The sequence below is a fragment of the Myripristis murdjan genome, chromosome 8 (assembly GCF_902150065.1).
Source record: "Myripristis murdjan chromosome 8, fMyrMur1.1, whole genome shotgun sequence".
Taxonomy (NCBI): Eukaryota; Metazoa; Chordata; class Actinopteri; order Holocentriformes; family Holocentridae; genus Myripristis; species Myripristis murdjan.
Window position 1 is genome coordinate 23,738,659 of NC_043987.1, and position 12,753 is coordinate 23,751,411.

General features: G+C 39.7%; 2 protein-coding genes across 6 annotated transcripts; one reads left to right on the plus strand and one right to left on the minus strand.

Moving 5' to 3' along the window:
- The first annotated feature begins 315 nt into the window (after nt 1-315).
- mlx (MAX dimerization protein MLX) lies at nt 316-5,534 on the plus strand. 3 transcript variants are annotated; one of them, XM_030058071.1, is made up of 8 exons: nt 316-401; nt 1,216-1,252; nt 1,387-1,476; nt 1,861-1,970; nt 2,141-2,243; nt 3,243-3,342; nt 3,876-4,077; nt 4,219-5,534. In XM_030058071.1, exons 1-8 carry the CDS (start codon nt 363-365, stop codon nt 4,273-4,275), a joined length of 738 nt encoding a protein of 245 aa, XP_029913931.1. In that variant the 5' UTR covers nt 316-362; the 3' UTR covers nt 4,276-5,534. The 3 variants fall into 3 exon arrangements, with proteins under 3 accessions (XP_029913931.1, XP_029913930.1, XP_029913932.1); XM_030058070.1 differs by having other exon boundaries at nt 326-401; nt 1,213-1,252; XM_030058072.1 differs by having other exon boundaries at nt 326-401; nt 1,213-1,252; nt 3,273-3,342.
- Nucleotides 5,535-6,558: 1,024 nt separating this feature from the next.
- psmc3ip (PSMC3 interacting protein) lies at nt 6,559-11,556 on the minus strand. 3 transcript variants are annotated; one of them, XM_030058074.1, is made up of 9 exons: nt 11,300-11,420; nt 9,892-9,992; nt 9,722-9,811; nt 9,504-9,615; nt 8,861-9,006; nt 8,694-8,747; nt 8,250-8,309; nt 7,097-7,192; nt 6,559-6,691 (listed from the first exon to the last, which is right to left on the minus strand). In XM_030058074.1, the coding sequence occupies exons 1-8, from the start codon at nt 11,328-11,330 to the stop codon at nt 7,136-7,138; spliced, it is 651 nt and encodes a 216-aa protein (XP_029913934.1). In that variant the 5' UTR covers nt 11,331-11,420; the 3' UTR covers nt 6,559-6,691; nt 7,097-7,135. The 3 variants fall into 3 exon arrangements, with proteins under 3 accessions (XP_029913934.1, XP_029913936.1, XP_029913933.1); XM_030058076.1 differs by having other exon boundaries at nt 6,559-7,192; nt 11,420-11,556; XM_030058073.1 differs by having other exon boundaries at nt 6,559-7,192; nt 11,300-11,418.
- Between the last annotated feature and the right edge of the window lie 1,197 nt (nt 11,557-12,753).

The window sequence follows — 12,753 nt, forward strand, 5'->3', positions numbered from 1 at the left end:
GTCCATCATATCATACACAACTATACTCATACTTTACAACAACGGTTTATGGCAATATATTATCCAGAAGGAATTGCTGGTATTTTATTTCCAGATAGTCAGTTTATTATTATGTCTTAATTTGCTGGAACATCACTATAAGAAAAAATCATTAAAAAAATCCCTGTCACGTTGTTGATTATAATAAAGCATTACAACAGCATTAAAACCTACGAGGTTCAGTGTTTAAATACTAAAAAAAAAAAAAAAATACTCGATTCAGGTGTTGTTTTTTTTTTTTTTTTTACGAACTTGTGCGATTGGAAGTCCAGTTTACGAGGAGTACCTGAAGGCCACACCAGTAGTTAGTTTAGCATTCCAAGATGACGGACCCGACAACGTCGCCAGAGGACCACTGGAAAGTAAGTCGTAAACACCAACATATTATAAACATTTTGTGTAGTTGTAAGCTGTTACAGCAGTGATTTTTTGACCGGCATTATTTTCCAAGACAAAGAGTTGAAGTAACTTTATCATGGAGATTAGCCTTGTTAGCTCGTCAGCTAACGTTAGCCAGCTAATATTTGCTAACGCTGCAGCTAACGTTAATTTTGTTTGTTAACGTCCGTGAGCAGCAACAATGAAGTTCACGTCGTCCAACTTTGGGGATATGGTATCATATGTTAGTGGTTTCCTAACTTTTTCATGTCAAGGAAGGCCGGCTAGAGGCGCTTTAGACTTCATATCGTCATTTATGTCTGGGTTTTAATTTGACGGCACCTGAGGTTTGTTGTGTGTCTCTGCTGTGGGCAGGGACGTGACGGGGGAGGGTGAAACCACTGATCACAATATTGTTTATACGAACTCTCAGCTGCTAGTGAATGGCATAATAGTGAACTTAAACTCATCCTGGTTTTGTTTGGGACCCACTGGAGCTCCCCAGGGATCGCTAAAGATCCCCGGACCCAACTTTGGGAACCATTGTGGTTAGAAAGTACCCTAGTTCAGCAAAGTGCCAGTGCTTAAAGTACTAAATTGCTGCTCCTTTATCATTTTGCATCCCTGAATTAGTCAAATCAGGACAATTCTCAGTGGGGGTTCAGCCCACCTATTCTCATGCTTCCTATTGGTGTGTTGTTAAAGTAAGCAGCACAATTTTGCCCTTGTTATTCCACCCTTTCAGTCTCTCTGTTCTCTCCTCTCTGCATCTTACACTGTGTGATGATGGCTCAGCAGACTGATGGTGCTTTCAGCGACAATGGCTTTGACCACAGTGAGTATTCAGTCAGTTCAACCTGCAGTGTTTGGTGTTAACCTTATGGTTTCAGGGATCAGCACGTCAATCCTTGTCTTATTTTGCATCACGCAGTGGAAATATTTTGACATATCCTGTGTTTGCCCTTGTAGGTTTCTTTGCTGAGACTGCAAAAAAGGGTACCGTTGTCTCCAGGGCCAACAGCATCGGCTCAACAAGTGCCTCCTCAGTACCAAATACAGGTATCGTGTTGAATGAATGACTGAGTGAGTTTGCCTGGTGGCATCATAAAAATGTTTAAAGAAAGATTTTGCACAACTGTTGGGTAGGGATTTAAATGTCATGGCTGAATAATGTGCTGGAGTGACCCTGCCTCAAGAAATTTAATGATTTCCCAACAATACATGCACACATAGGGTTTTTTCTGTCTTTTTTTTTTTTTTTTACATTACATTTTCTGGTTAATCTTATAAAGTTGTACCTCCAAGTGACCTAGTTCAGTACATCTTCTGGGTGTGCATTTTTCACTGAGCACAGTGATTCTTTGTGTTGCTGCGTTCAGAGCTCAGCAGCCTGTTTCCTCAGCTGTCTCTTGCGGCTTTTTTTTTTTTTTTTTTTTCATATAGATGATGAAGACAGTGACTACAGGCATGAGCCGTCGTATAAGGACTCCTACAAAGACCGGCGGAGACAAGCGCACACACAGGCGGAGCAGAAGCGTAGGGATGCTATCAAGGTAAGGCTACATTAGACAGTGACAGGATGTAGATCTGTATGACTGATCTCAAATGAGCAGCAGTCATTTTGGAAAAGTTTTGATTGTATTTTTAGATTTTCATTTGCAGTGATGTCATGAATGAATTTTATCGCCTGTTATCTCTTCTCTCTTATCTCTTCTTATTCTAGAAAGGTTATGATGACCTCCAGTCAATAGTACCGACCTGCCAGCAGCAGTCTGAATTTGCCATGGGAGCACAGAAGATTAGCAAGGCGACTATACTGCAGAAAAGTAAGATTCAGTCTACAGGAAGCTCTGTAAACAGCAACAAGGGTTGAAATTTTGGCCACCTACAACCATTTCTTTGGATGTCAAATAACTTGATGACTATAAGGTTGGAGCAATACCGTCAGCAGTAGTTTAGTGAGTTTTTTTTTTTTTTTTTTTGCCATATTGCATGAAAAGTTAAAAGGATTGTAGCCTTTTTGTACAAAACACTTAAGCGCACCAAACCTTTTAAAAGATAAGGGTTGCATTCAATAAGTAAGTATTGGTAAATAGAAAGTAAGTATAAATAAATATTTTAATGGCAAAGTAGCAGCTCAAAATATTCTGAAGGATTTAGTTGTGGCTGTACATGACTTCACATTACTCTGAGGCAGTAGGGAGTAAATGAGAGCAGGTTAATAGAGGTCAGAGTTATCTATCCAGCTACTAATCATCCTGTGCCTACAGAAGATGATTGGTATGCATAAGTAATTTTTCAATAGAGTCAGGGTCCTGCATAGCCTAATTCATAGAACATGTCCTTAAAACTACCAGGGCTGATTACCACATGGGCCCTGCAGCCTGTGTGAAAATCTATGGACACATGACACTGAATAGAAACATCCACAGGGTAACCCACATTCACATTGCCAGGAGAAAGATTTTGAATCCCAAAAATAACTAAATAAATAAATTAGGAAAAAACAACAACAACAATGTAGACGTCCCTGCACTTGCTGGATTTTATTCTGGCAGATACATTAGGTACATGGGAACACGCATTTCAGGAATTAATCTTGTGGAACTGGTTTGCACATGCACATAACAAACCACAATAGCAGTGCTATTAAAGGACAGTAATAATGTAACTGTCTTTAATTTACTGATTAGGATGGAAGAAAAAGAATGACAGGATGACCTTGACTGTGACCACACCTTTGGAAGGATTCACAATTGCCACCATGTGCTTTGATGCCAATGCAAGTGAAGAAATCGCTCACCATTTATAAATTTTATTTGCAGCCATTGACTACATACATTTTCTTCACAAAGAGAAGAAGAAGCAAGAGGAAGAAGTGTCCATGCTGAGGAAAGAGGTGATGGCATTGAAGATCATGAAAACGTAAGGCACTGGTTAAATGTAGTTTTCTCAGGATTTTTTTTTTAGGAAGACTTGTGGCAACTACTTTGTTTTGACTTAAAGCAACAGTATATAACCTTTACACACAGTTCAACATTTATTATGTTCAGTGTAAAGCCAAAGGAATCTACACAGGTGTGATTAAGCCTTTCACCCAAAACTTTCTGCTTTTTGAATTATTGCAAACATTGAAAAGCTGGTGTCTTGTGGCAGAATTGCTTAGTTGACCGCTGGTGGCATGTTCTACATTAACTACAATTTCTCCTGGAATTGTATAATTAGAATCCTGTTTTTCTTTGCACGATTGAAAGGTATTCCCCTCAGCAACCCGGATGTGTGTTTTCAAGCAGCATTTAATTTACTGCCACAAAAGGAGGACAGATTATACAGGACTGTAAAGGCCTTTACTGCAGGTTTATAATTCAAACTCTGTGGTCCAAAAGTCAGAGGAATTGTTGTATCCTCTCCTCTGTTGTAATAATGCCAGTGACACCGTGCCTTGTGGTTTATTGTAGGAACTATGAGCACATAGTGAAGGCCCACCAGAACAACCCACAGCAGGGGGAGGAGCAGGTGTCTGACCAGGTTAAGTTCAGCATCTTTCAGAGCATCATGGACTCCCTGTTCCAGTCATTCAGCAACTCCGTGTCAGTGAGCAGCTTTCAAGAGCTCTCTGCCTGCGTCTTCAGCTGGATCGAGGAGCACTGCAAGCCCCAGGTAAAGAATGTTTTGACAGCACAGGGAAGGAAAGATCAAACATTTACAGTCAAGGTAAAAGTCAGCATTGCTTTGTTCATGTTGAGATGTTTAGAGTCTGTGGCTGTGCGGTTAACCTGTGCCTCCTCCGCTCTTTCCCAGACACTCCGAGAGTTTGTCGTCGGAGTTCTCCGGCAGCTCAATGGCCAGCTGTATTGATCCTGTACAACCTCTGGATTGAACTCTCTCCCAGAAATCGAGTTAAGGCTTGCTCTGGCCTCTCAGGGTGGAGTACAAACTTTAATCAGCCAGTTCTGCACCCTCAGGCCACACTGCAGTATTTACACTCACCTCAGCTCATCAGTGACTTGCAGGCTGCAATTGGATTACCTCAACCCAAGCCATCAACGGAGATGAAAAGTTGCGTTGGATTGAGCGGTTATACCATGTGCAAGAAAGCTCCCGTCCTGATCTCTTTCCAATCAAGCGTTTACATAGAGACATAGCCTGAGATTAGTTCAGCATTTGCTCCCCAGTAGATCTCTGATAGGAAAAGCAGGAGCTCAAAATACTGCTAGTGACATCAGGTTTGCTAGAGTGCATGCTTTAGGTGCATTGAGTAGACAAAACACAACTGTGGCCTTCATGTTAACGTAGTCAGTGTTTGCAGTAGAACAGATTTTCCTGAGCCGAGTTGCTTCTGCTCCGGCAAATCAAATCATGACCAGATCAGATTAAGAAGTTGTATAACCATGAGTCTCCTCCATACAGATTCAGCTCCAGACCAACAGCTTGGTCAACAGTATTTTCTCTGAAATGTAGGCAGTATAAAAGGTATAACGTTTAAAAGTAAGTCATAATTAACGAAATAAGTGAGCCATATTTCACACATAGTAAAGATTGTGGTTTATTAAGTCTAACCTCTGCTGAAAAAAATGTGAACTATGAACAGTTTAGTAGACAACGCAGTTTTTTAGCGCCCAAAGAAGTTGGGTGTCTTTTGCATTGTGGTGTTTGAACTAAGCCTTCAACATCAGCTAACTTAAAAGACAACCACAGCTTTACAGGTCTGATATTTTTTTGTACCTGGCACACTGTTTTTTTATTTCTCCATTTGAAATTGCTCAGAGTTATGAGTCAATTATAAAACATGCAGGTAGGACTAATAACCATAAAATACCATCAAGGCAGCAGAATATTTAGCCAGCAATTTGAACAGTTTTCCCAAAACAATCAAAAGTTATAGATTTGGAAGCACATGCGCCACCTGTTTCATTGGGATATTTAGAAACCTCAAGAATATGCCTTTCATATTGCACTCATCTTTTCATCAGATAATTGCAGTTTTAATGCCAATATGACAAGTGACAACCTTGGCCTTAACACTGGTTTTCACCGGCTCTCTGTATCCTTCTAATGTGGTGCAAATCCATTCAAAGCCATTATCAGATTACCTGGATTATCTCACAAATAAAAAACCATTCATTTTGCCCCAGAGAAACCAAGAAAAGCACAACAGAGATCACTACTTTATATTCACTGAAGCTGGTGTAATCTTTCACAAAGACATACAAGCATTTTTAAATAGCTCTGATAGTTTTGTTTGTTTGTAGTTACTGAGTAAGGTCTCACACACTGGCCAACTTTTTAGGCAACTCTGAGGGACAGTTCCTCAAGGAGCTGCCTCTGCATTTCTGCTTTATTTACACAGGAAAGTCTTGTTTGCTGGATACAACAGATTTTTGCTTTTTATTCCCCCTCACTGGGAATGTTGTCCTTTTCAGTAACCATCAGAAAGTGTGCCTACCACCTCATCACCCTCAGAGTAAAGTCAATCCAACATAGAGAACACTTGTTAAATTTAGGGCTGGGCGCTATGACCAAAACTATTAACACTACAGAATGCATTATTTCAGGCAATAATTATTTTGATAAACATAAAAATAATTGTCACATTTAAAGACTACCCATTGCTTCTGAACAATTCAGAATGCTAATAGTTAGCGTTTTGCTAATCACTTTGAGCCACCAGCATGCAATGAGCAGTCCCTGTGTGCAGTGTATCTCCTCTCTCTTTTTGACATACAATCTGTGTTTTCAAGTGATTGATATCTTATTGAATTTTTTTTCTGTTTATATTGAGGAAAACTATGTTGTGATAATTGTTGCCCGGCCCTCATTTCAGTCTCACTTAAATTTACACAAACTGTAGAACTAAAATCTCCAAGAGAACATAGGACGGGGCAATAGCTGGACGATGGACTCAGGTGACGGACTTTACAGCCAATGTATCTGTGAAACCTTAAAAATGTCTACAGAGATATTAGAGGAATATTTGAATGTGATTTTTTTTTTTTTTTTTATTGGAGCAACATTCTTTTAACATTTTAGTGTCAAAAGTTACCATCAGGAACACGTTTTCACAACTGTTTGGAATGCTGAATGGAGGAATACAGTAAGATGATTAACAAAAAGGTGAAGTTAAAACGGGACAAATTCCTGTCAAGTAACTGAAATTTGTTAACGACTGTTCATAGTTTTTGTACATGTACAATACAGTAAGTGCAGTTTTCAATCACTGGCCAAGGCAGATTTAAGCAGTTCCAGCTGAGTGTTCATCAGTGGCACATACAAACTGTAAGCAGAACAACACAGAATGTAAATCTGTCAAAGGTATAATGAATAATTCACTGAGATATTTACTGTGCGCTCAGGACATTGATTTTATGTTCAGGCTTTAAAAAGGGAAATTTTGAATAGGTAATATTTCTGTGAGATGGCTAGCATCTCTCAGTGCTGTCTAATTTTGTTATGTGTTATTGTCTTGCAGACACAGTCAACATATGGTGATTGAGCTATTTTTGTATAAATATACTCTCAGCTACAATAAATGCATTGTTTTTTTCCAAGTCTTGACTTTTATTAAAGATGTATGTTAAAAAAAAAAGCCTTTAAATCTATAAATAAAAGTGTTTACTCTGGCTTATAGATAGTTCAAACATGTCCTCTGTTTCCTCAGTATAGTGCTGCCTTGACTTACACTGACACACCAGCTAAAAACAAGTATTTTCTTGTTCTGTCAAGTATTTGGTACAGCCACCTTACAGTCCTCATCAGTCTCCACCCCAACTTCTTCCTGTAGAGAGCACCAGGAAGATCATTCACTAGTGCTGTGGCCAAAAACGGCCAATATAAACTTAAAACAAAACAAAACAAAATATGCCTAATACACAGATGTGAGACAAATTGAAATAAGAACAAATATAAATGTCTTAGTAAAGTGTTGGGCCACCAGAGCAGCTTCAGTGCTCACAGGCTTAGATTGTCCAAATCTCTGTATCTCTACTGGAGGGATGGAGCTCCGTTCTTCCAAAACATATTCCCTCATTGGGTGGTTTGATGATAGTCGTGGAGAGCACTGTCTAACACTTTGCTCCAAAATCTCCCATAGGTGTTCAGCTGGGTTGAGATGTGACTGAAGGCCACAGCATGTTATTTACACCATTTTAATCCTCATCAAACCATTCAGTGAGCCCTCCTGCCCTGTGGAAGGGGGGGGTGTTGACATCCTGGAGGAGAGCGCTCCCATCAGGAGAGAAATGTTTCCTCACAGGATAAAGGAGAATACTCAGAGTCTTCCCTCTAGGGAGGACAAGTCAACTCAAACTGTACCAGGAAAATGCCCCCCCACAGTGTAACAGAGTCTGTGGACCCCCTCTCTGTAAGGGTCCAGCGTTCAGGTGTGTATCAGTCTCTCGGTGAACACGCCACACAGGCACTTGTTCACTTGTCCAGAGAATACAGTGAAGGATGATTCATCTGACCAGATCACTTTTTCCACATCTTCGTAGTCCAGTGCAGATGGTTTTTACCTCAGTGAGCTCTCAAATGTGGATTTGTCTCTGTAATGAGGGGTGTATGCTCTGCTCTGCTGTAATATCACTCTCTGTGTACAGTATCTTTTGAAAGAACAGAGCTCCATCCCTCCAGTAGAGCTCCAGAGACTCAGAGAATCTACGCCAAGGAACTCTGAAGCTGTTCTGGTGGCTCATGGTAGCCAAACACCTTTTACTAAGCCACTTTATGTTGCTTTTTCCTTAAATTTGTCACCTGACTGTACTATTGTATTCTATTAAGCAGGCGGCATCAAGTCATGACCTGAATTGTAGGTTTTATTAAATGTTTAAACTCACCAGGAACTGCTTCTTGCTCTTCGGATAACCCTCCAGAATTGCATTCATCATGTCAGATGCCTGAGAGAAGCAAAGCACAAAGTCGTTTGAGAGAGCATAGAAACATTTTTGCCTCACTTTGTAACACAAATTGTAATAACAGAAGTTAATACAAACATATATGGAAAACAAGAATTCATTCGTTGTCTGCTCATCTCCCATGAAATACTTGTGATATTCTTCATTTCAGGAAAAAAAAAAAACAACTGTTTTTTTGATATATCTTAGATCAACATCTTATTTCCATCAAAATCAGGATTTCTCAAGTTAATGTTAATGAGTGAATATTGTGAATGTGCTAGTATTCTACAGTAATTGTGTAAACTATAAATGCAAAATGCTTTTATGCTCGATTTATTGTGCTGCTGTCACTTTAATATAATTAAGTGGGCTGAATATACAAACCAATCGCTTCCTCTTTTTCCACTCTTTCACGTAAGTGTTGTGCTCTTTGTAAACCTAAACAAACAAAAAATGGTATAAGAACTCTGCATGATACAAATTTGCAAATGATATTTTTTTTTACTAGGTTTTTAAAATGACTGATTGACGAGCATGACTGCATTCTCCACCTTTTCTTTCTCCTCTGGCGTCACGTGGTTGGTGGCCGACTTGATCTTCTCCAGGCGCTCTCTGTACCCAGAGCACTCCGCTTTCAGCTCCTTGATCTGCGACGCAACTTCCTCTGTCGTCAGGGAGCTGCTGAGCTCCTTCAGCTCTGTTGTCACAGATTTCACACGATTACACAATGCCACCAAATGCAGCACAACAAAAACAACGCGGTGCCCCGAGCGGAGAAAAGGCCCATGCGAAACATTTACTGCACTTGTTTATCAAACAGCAACAACGTAAACATCTTGACACTGTGTGAGCTTTTTTAAGTTTTCTCTGAGCTGCAAAAACACAGCCTCAGAATAAGAATTTTATATGTCTGGAGAGAACACACTACAAAGACCACTGACGCAATATATTCATGGGCTTGACTATGCAAAACTTTATATGCATCAAGCACAGTTTCAAAGATTTAAAACCTAGTCGAACACTCACACACACAAGCGAACTGAGGCCGATTTAAGTATGAGAACGAAAAGGAATAATCATGCCCCAAAGGTGACAAAGAAAATACAGCTGGCCTAAGAACTGAACTCACAGCTGCGATCCACAAAGAAAATCTGGCCACAGAAAGAAAGTATGCTGTTGTAAAGGCACCCCCACCTGTGTCCAGCTCTCTGCAGCTCTGCGTGATGGACTGCACCTCTGTGCTGAGCTCTGAGATCTGACCGTCCATCGCCTTCAGGTCTGCATCATTCACATCTTTGAACTGAGACTGTGGGGAAGTCAGGTGCAGTGGATTTAATTGAAATCTATCATTCCAAAGTTGATAATAAGGAACGAGGAAGGACGTGACTTATGTTGGGCATGCACAGACTCACCTGATCGGGGAAATAGATTTTTTGCTTGCCATATATCTTCTCTTTGATCTTGCCCTCCACAGCCAGCTGCTCCATGGCTTTGACCACCGCCTGGTGAGACGGGAATTGACAAATCATCATCAGCTGTGGCTGAGCACGTGCAGAATTTCATGGATTAGTTTAAATCTCACCGTTTTGCCCAGCCCATGCTGCTTTTGTAAATTACAGAAGACATCCTGAGCGCTGTAGGGACGGTTCTTCTCATTCAAATAGGCAAGGATGAGTGTGGCGCCTGCGGATGACACCAGGAGGAACAGCTCATATTAGCATCAGCTATAAACAAAAAGTACTCCTATGTACTCCTGTATTTTTTAGAGAATAGTGCATTTAGCCTGGTATTGATAAGGTCTTCATATTTGATTATTGTTCATATGTGCACACTTGGCGATGTAGTGCCTCCTCCTTTGAATGTTCTGTGTCTGTTTATAATGACTAATAAAATCATAATGTCAACAGAAACATTACACACACAGAGAGCCACTGCCAGTGTTCACTGATCCCTCACCAGACCAGCATGACAACATGAATAAATAAAACAGAGGGCTAAATTTAAAACTGGTCAAGGCATATTTGTCAGATTAAAGGTCAAGTGAGGTCATTTTAGATCAAGTGATTCCTACTAGGGATGCACGATATGGGATTTTTTTGCAGATATCTGATATGCTGATACTAATAAAGATATGCCCATATTTTTTTAACCACCTACCGGTAATTGCTGTAGTGGAATTAACATGGTATTATGCCTACTTTTATTGTGAAGGCCCAGTGGCAGATGCACAATGCTTTTCAAAACGTCCACACCTTCACTGGGCAAAATAAGAAAACTACTTCATCTTTACAGGAGATGTAAAACATGCCATATTCATTTTTATATAACATTTTCTTTCAAACTAAACTGTAAGATTCATCCAATTGAAACCGTCTTGAATGATTTGATTTATTACTCATATCAGCAGAAATTTTCATTTCAGATCGATACTGTTATTTCATTTTAGAGCCGATATTATCGTGCATATCCAACTAATGTAAACTAATTCCCGAGACTAGAGACTAACTTGACTCTTGTTTTGACACTAGAGACATGAGTAAGAGACTCATAATCCACATATTGATATCAGCTTGTGATTCACATTACCAGACACTGGCCGTTTACTATATTTTAGTTATCAGCCTCTGATGCATTATAAGGACAGGCGGGGTTTTCAAAACAAATATTAAGTCTGGTTTTCCAAAAAATGATGATTCATTTGTAGTGAATGATGGTGAAATTAATCCAATGACAGAATGCAGGATATAATGACTATATTGATCAAGGTTATCCCTCTAGACAGCTGAATTAATCTCCCAACTGTAATGTTTACTTTTGTAAGTTATAGTTAATTAAGGAAAAGTCACAGATTCGGTTCCTAAAAACAAAATCTGATCAAAGCGGACTCTCCGTGGAGGGTCTTCGACATGAAGGGGCAGCTAGCTAACCTAGCTTACCTGTGAGTATGGAGGTGGCTAGCGTTACCGTTAGCCGGTAGTACCGAGTTTTACCGTGAATATTGTGCGAAGTGGCGGCTCTCATGAAAACCGCAGGCTGGGTGACGGTGTGTAAGATAGCGGGGAGATGAAGTTATCCATCCAGACAACCACAGGGGCCGTCTGTCCACTTACCGTTGTCTTTCTTACTCATTTCTGTCAACTTTGTCTCGAAGTTGGTTTCCAAACTTAGCAGACTTTCGCGCGGAAAATGCGTCACGGAAAAGATCTTTTATGTTGGAGAAAGAGGTGTCACTCTGTGGTGTAGCACGTCCTCATTCACTTGCCTCGCACCTCAGCCACATGCATTATGTTTTGTCTTGACTATCTATCCTACAAAAACATTAATTTTAGTTGTGGGTATTAACAGCATTTTCTGTTTATGTGTATTTCTCCAGATAAACAATAGCAGAAGGCCAGAGCAACATTTTTTCCTAACAATTGTGACTTAATCAGAATTGTGATATTTTGTCTCACAATTGTGACTTTGTCCAGTTTTTTTCAGCGCGATTATGACTTAATACTGCAAAATCGTGAGGTTTTATCACACTGCGGCAGGAAAATGAAATCACATTTGTAATGAAAGAAGTTGCAGGTCAGAGCTATTAAGTAATAATGGGACTCGATACAGTAGTGTAACAGGATGATAGACAGAATCCCATATTTAGACGGAAAATTCAACTTCAATGTCTACAGACTCTTCTGTTTGACTGGAGGTTTTTTTTTTTTTTTTTTTTGTCTGTTCTTAATAGCCCTTTAATAGCAGGTTGGTGAGGTTTATCGTGTACGGAAATAAGGACCGAGTGAGAGCTCTTCACTTTTTGCCCCTCTCATCATGCCACAATAGACCATCACTGTTGCGCAGAGCGCAAACCAGCAGACATCTCCTATAATATAAACTGAATGAGTTAATCAAGTTCATATAAAGAGTTTTTTACTTTGTCTATGCAGTTTTTGATGTTATAAAATTTATTAAGAGGATGTATTCTGATTAATTACAAAGATGCAGTAGATAGGTTTGGAGACTGCATAGTTCATGTGAGATTAGATGAAGAGCAACACTCTCACACTTTTTGTGAGCTTATCAATTATTTTGCATATGAACTGACAGCATGACTGTGAGGAGATTAAAAAATAAAAGATCCACTGGTGACTTCAAATATTTGAAAGTCCTTACAGATCAAGGATTTTAACAACTTTGAAATGCCTCTTTATTAAAAATCATGTCCATGTAGCCCGTCACTCTGTGGCGGAGGACAAAAAATGGGCTGTGGTTCTTCCTCATCCAATAAGGATGAAAATCACAACAGATTGCTGTGGATAATTTGCACTTTAATCTCATAGTCACAGTATATTTCACATCCAAAGCAATTAGGGTCTGAAACTGGGATTTCAGGCAGTGTTGTGCTGTCCAAAAAACATATGAGCCTGAACACCACATGCATGTAGAGTAAATTAGTTTAGATACA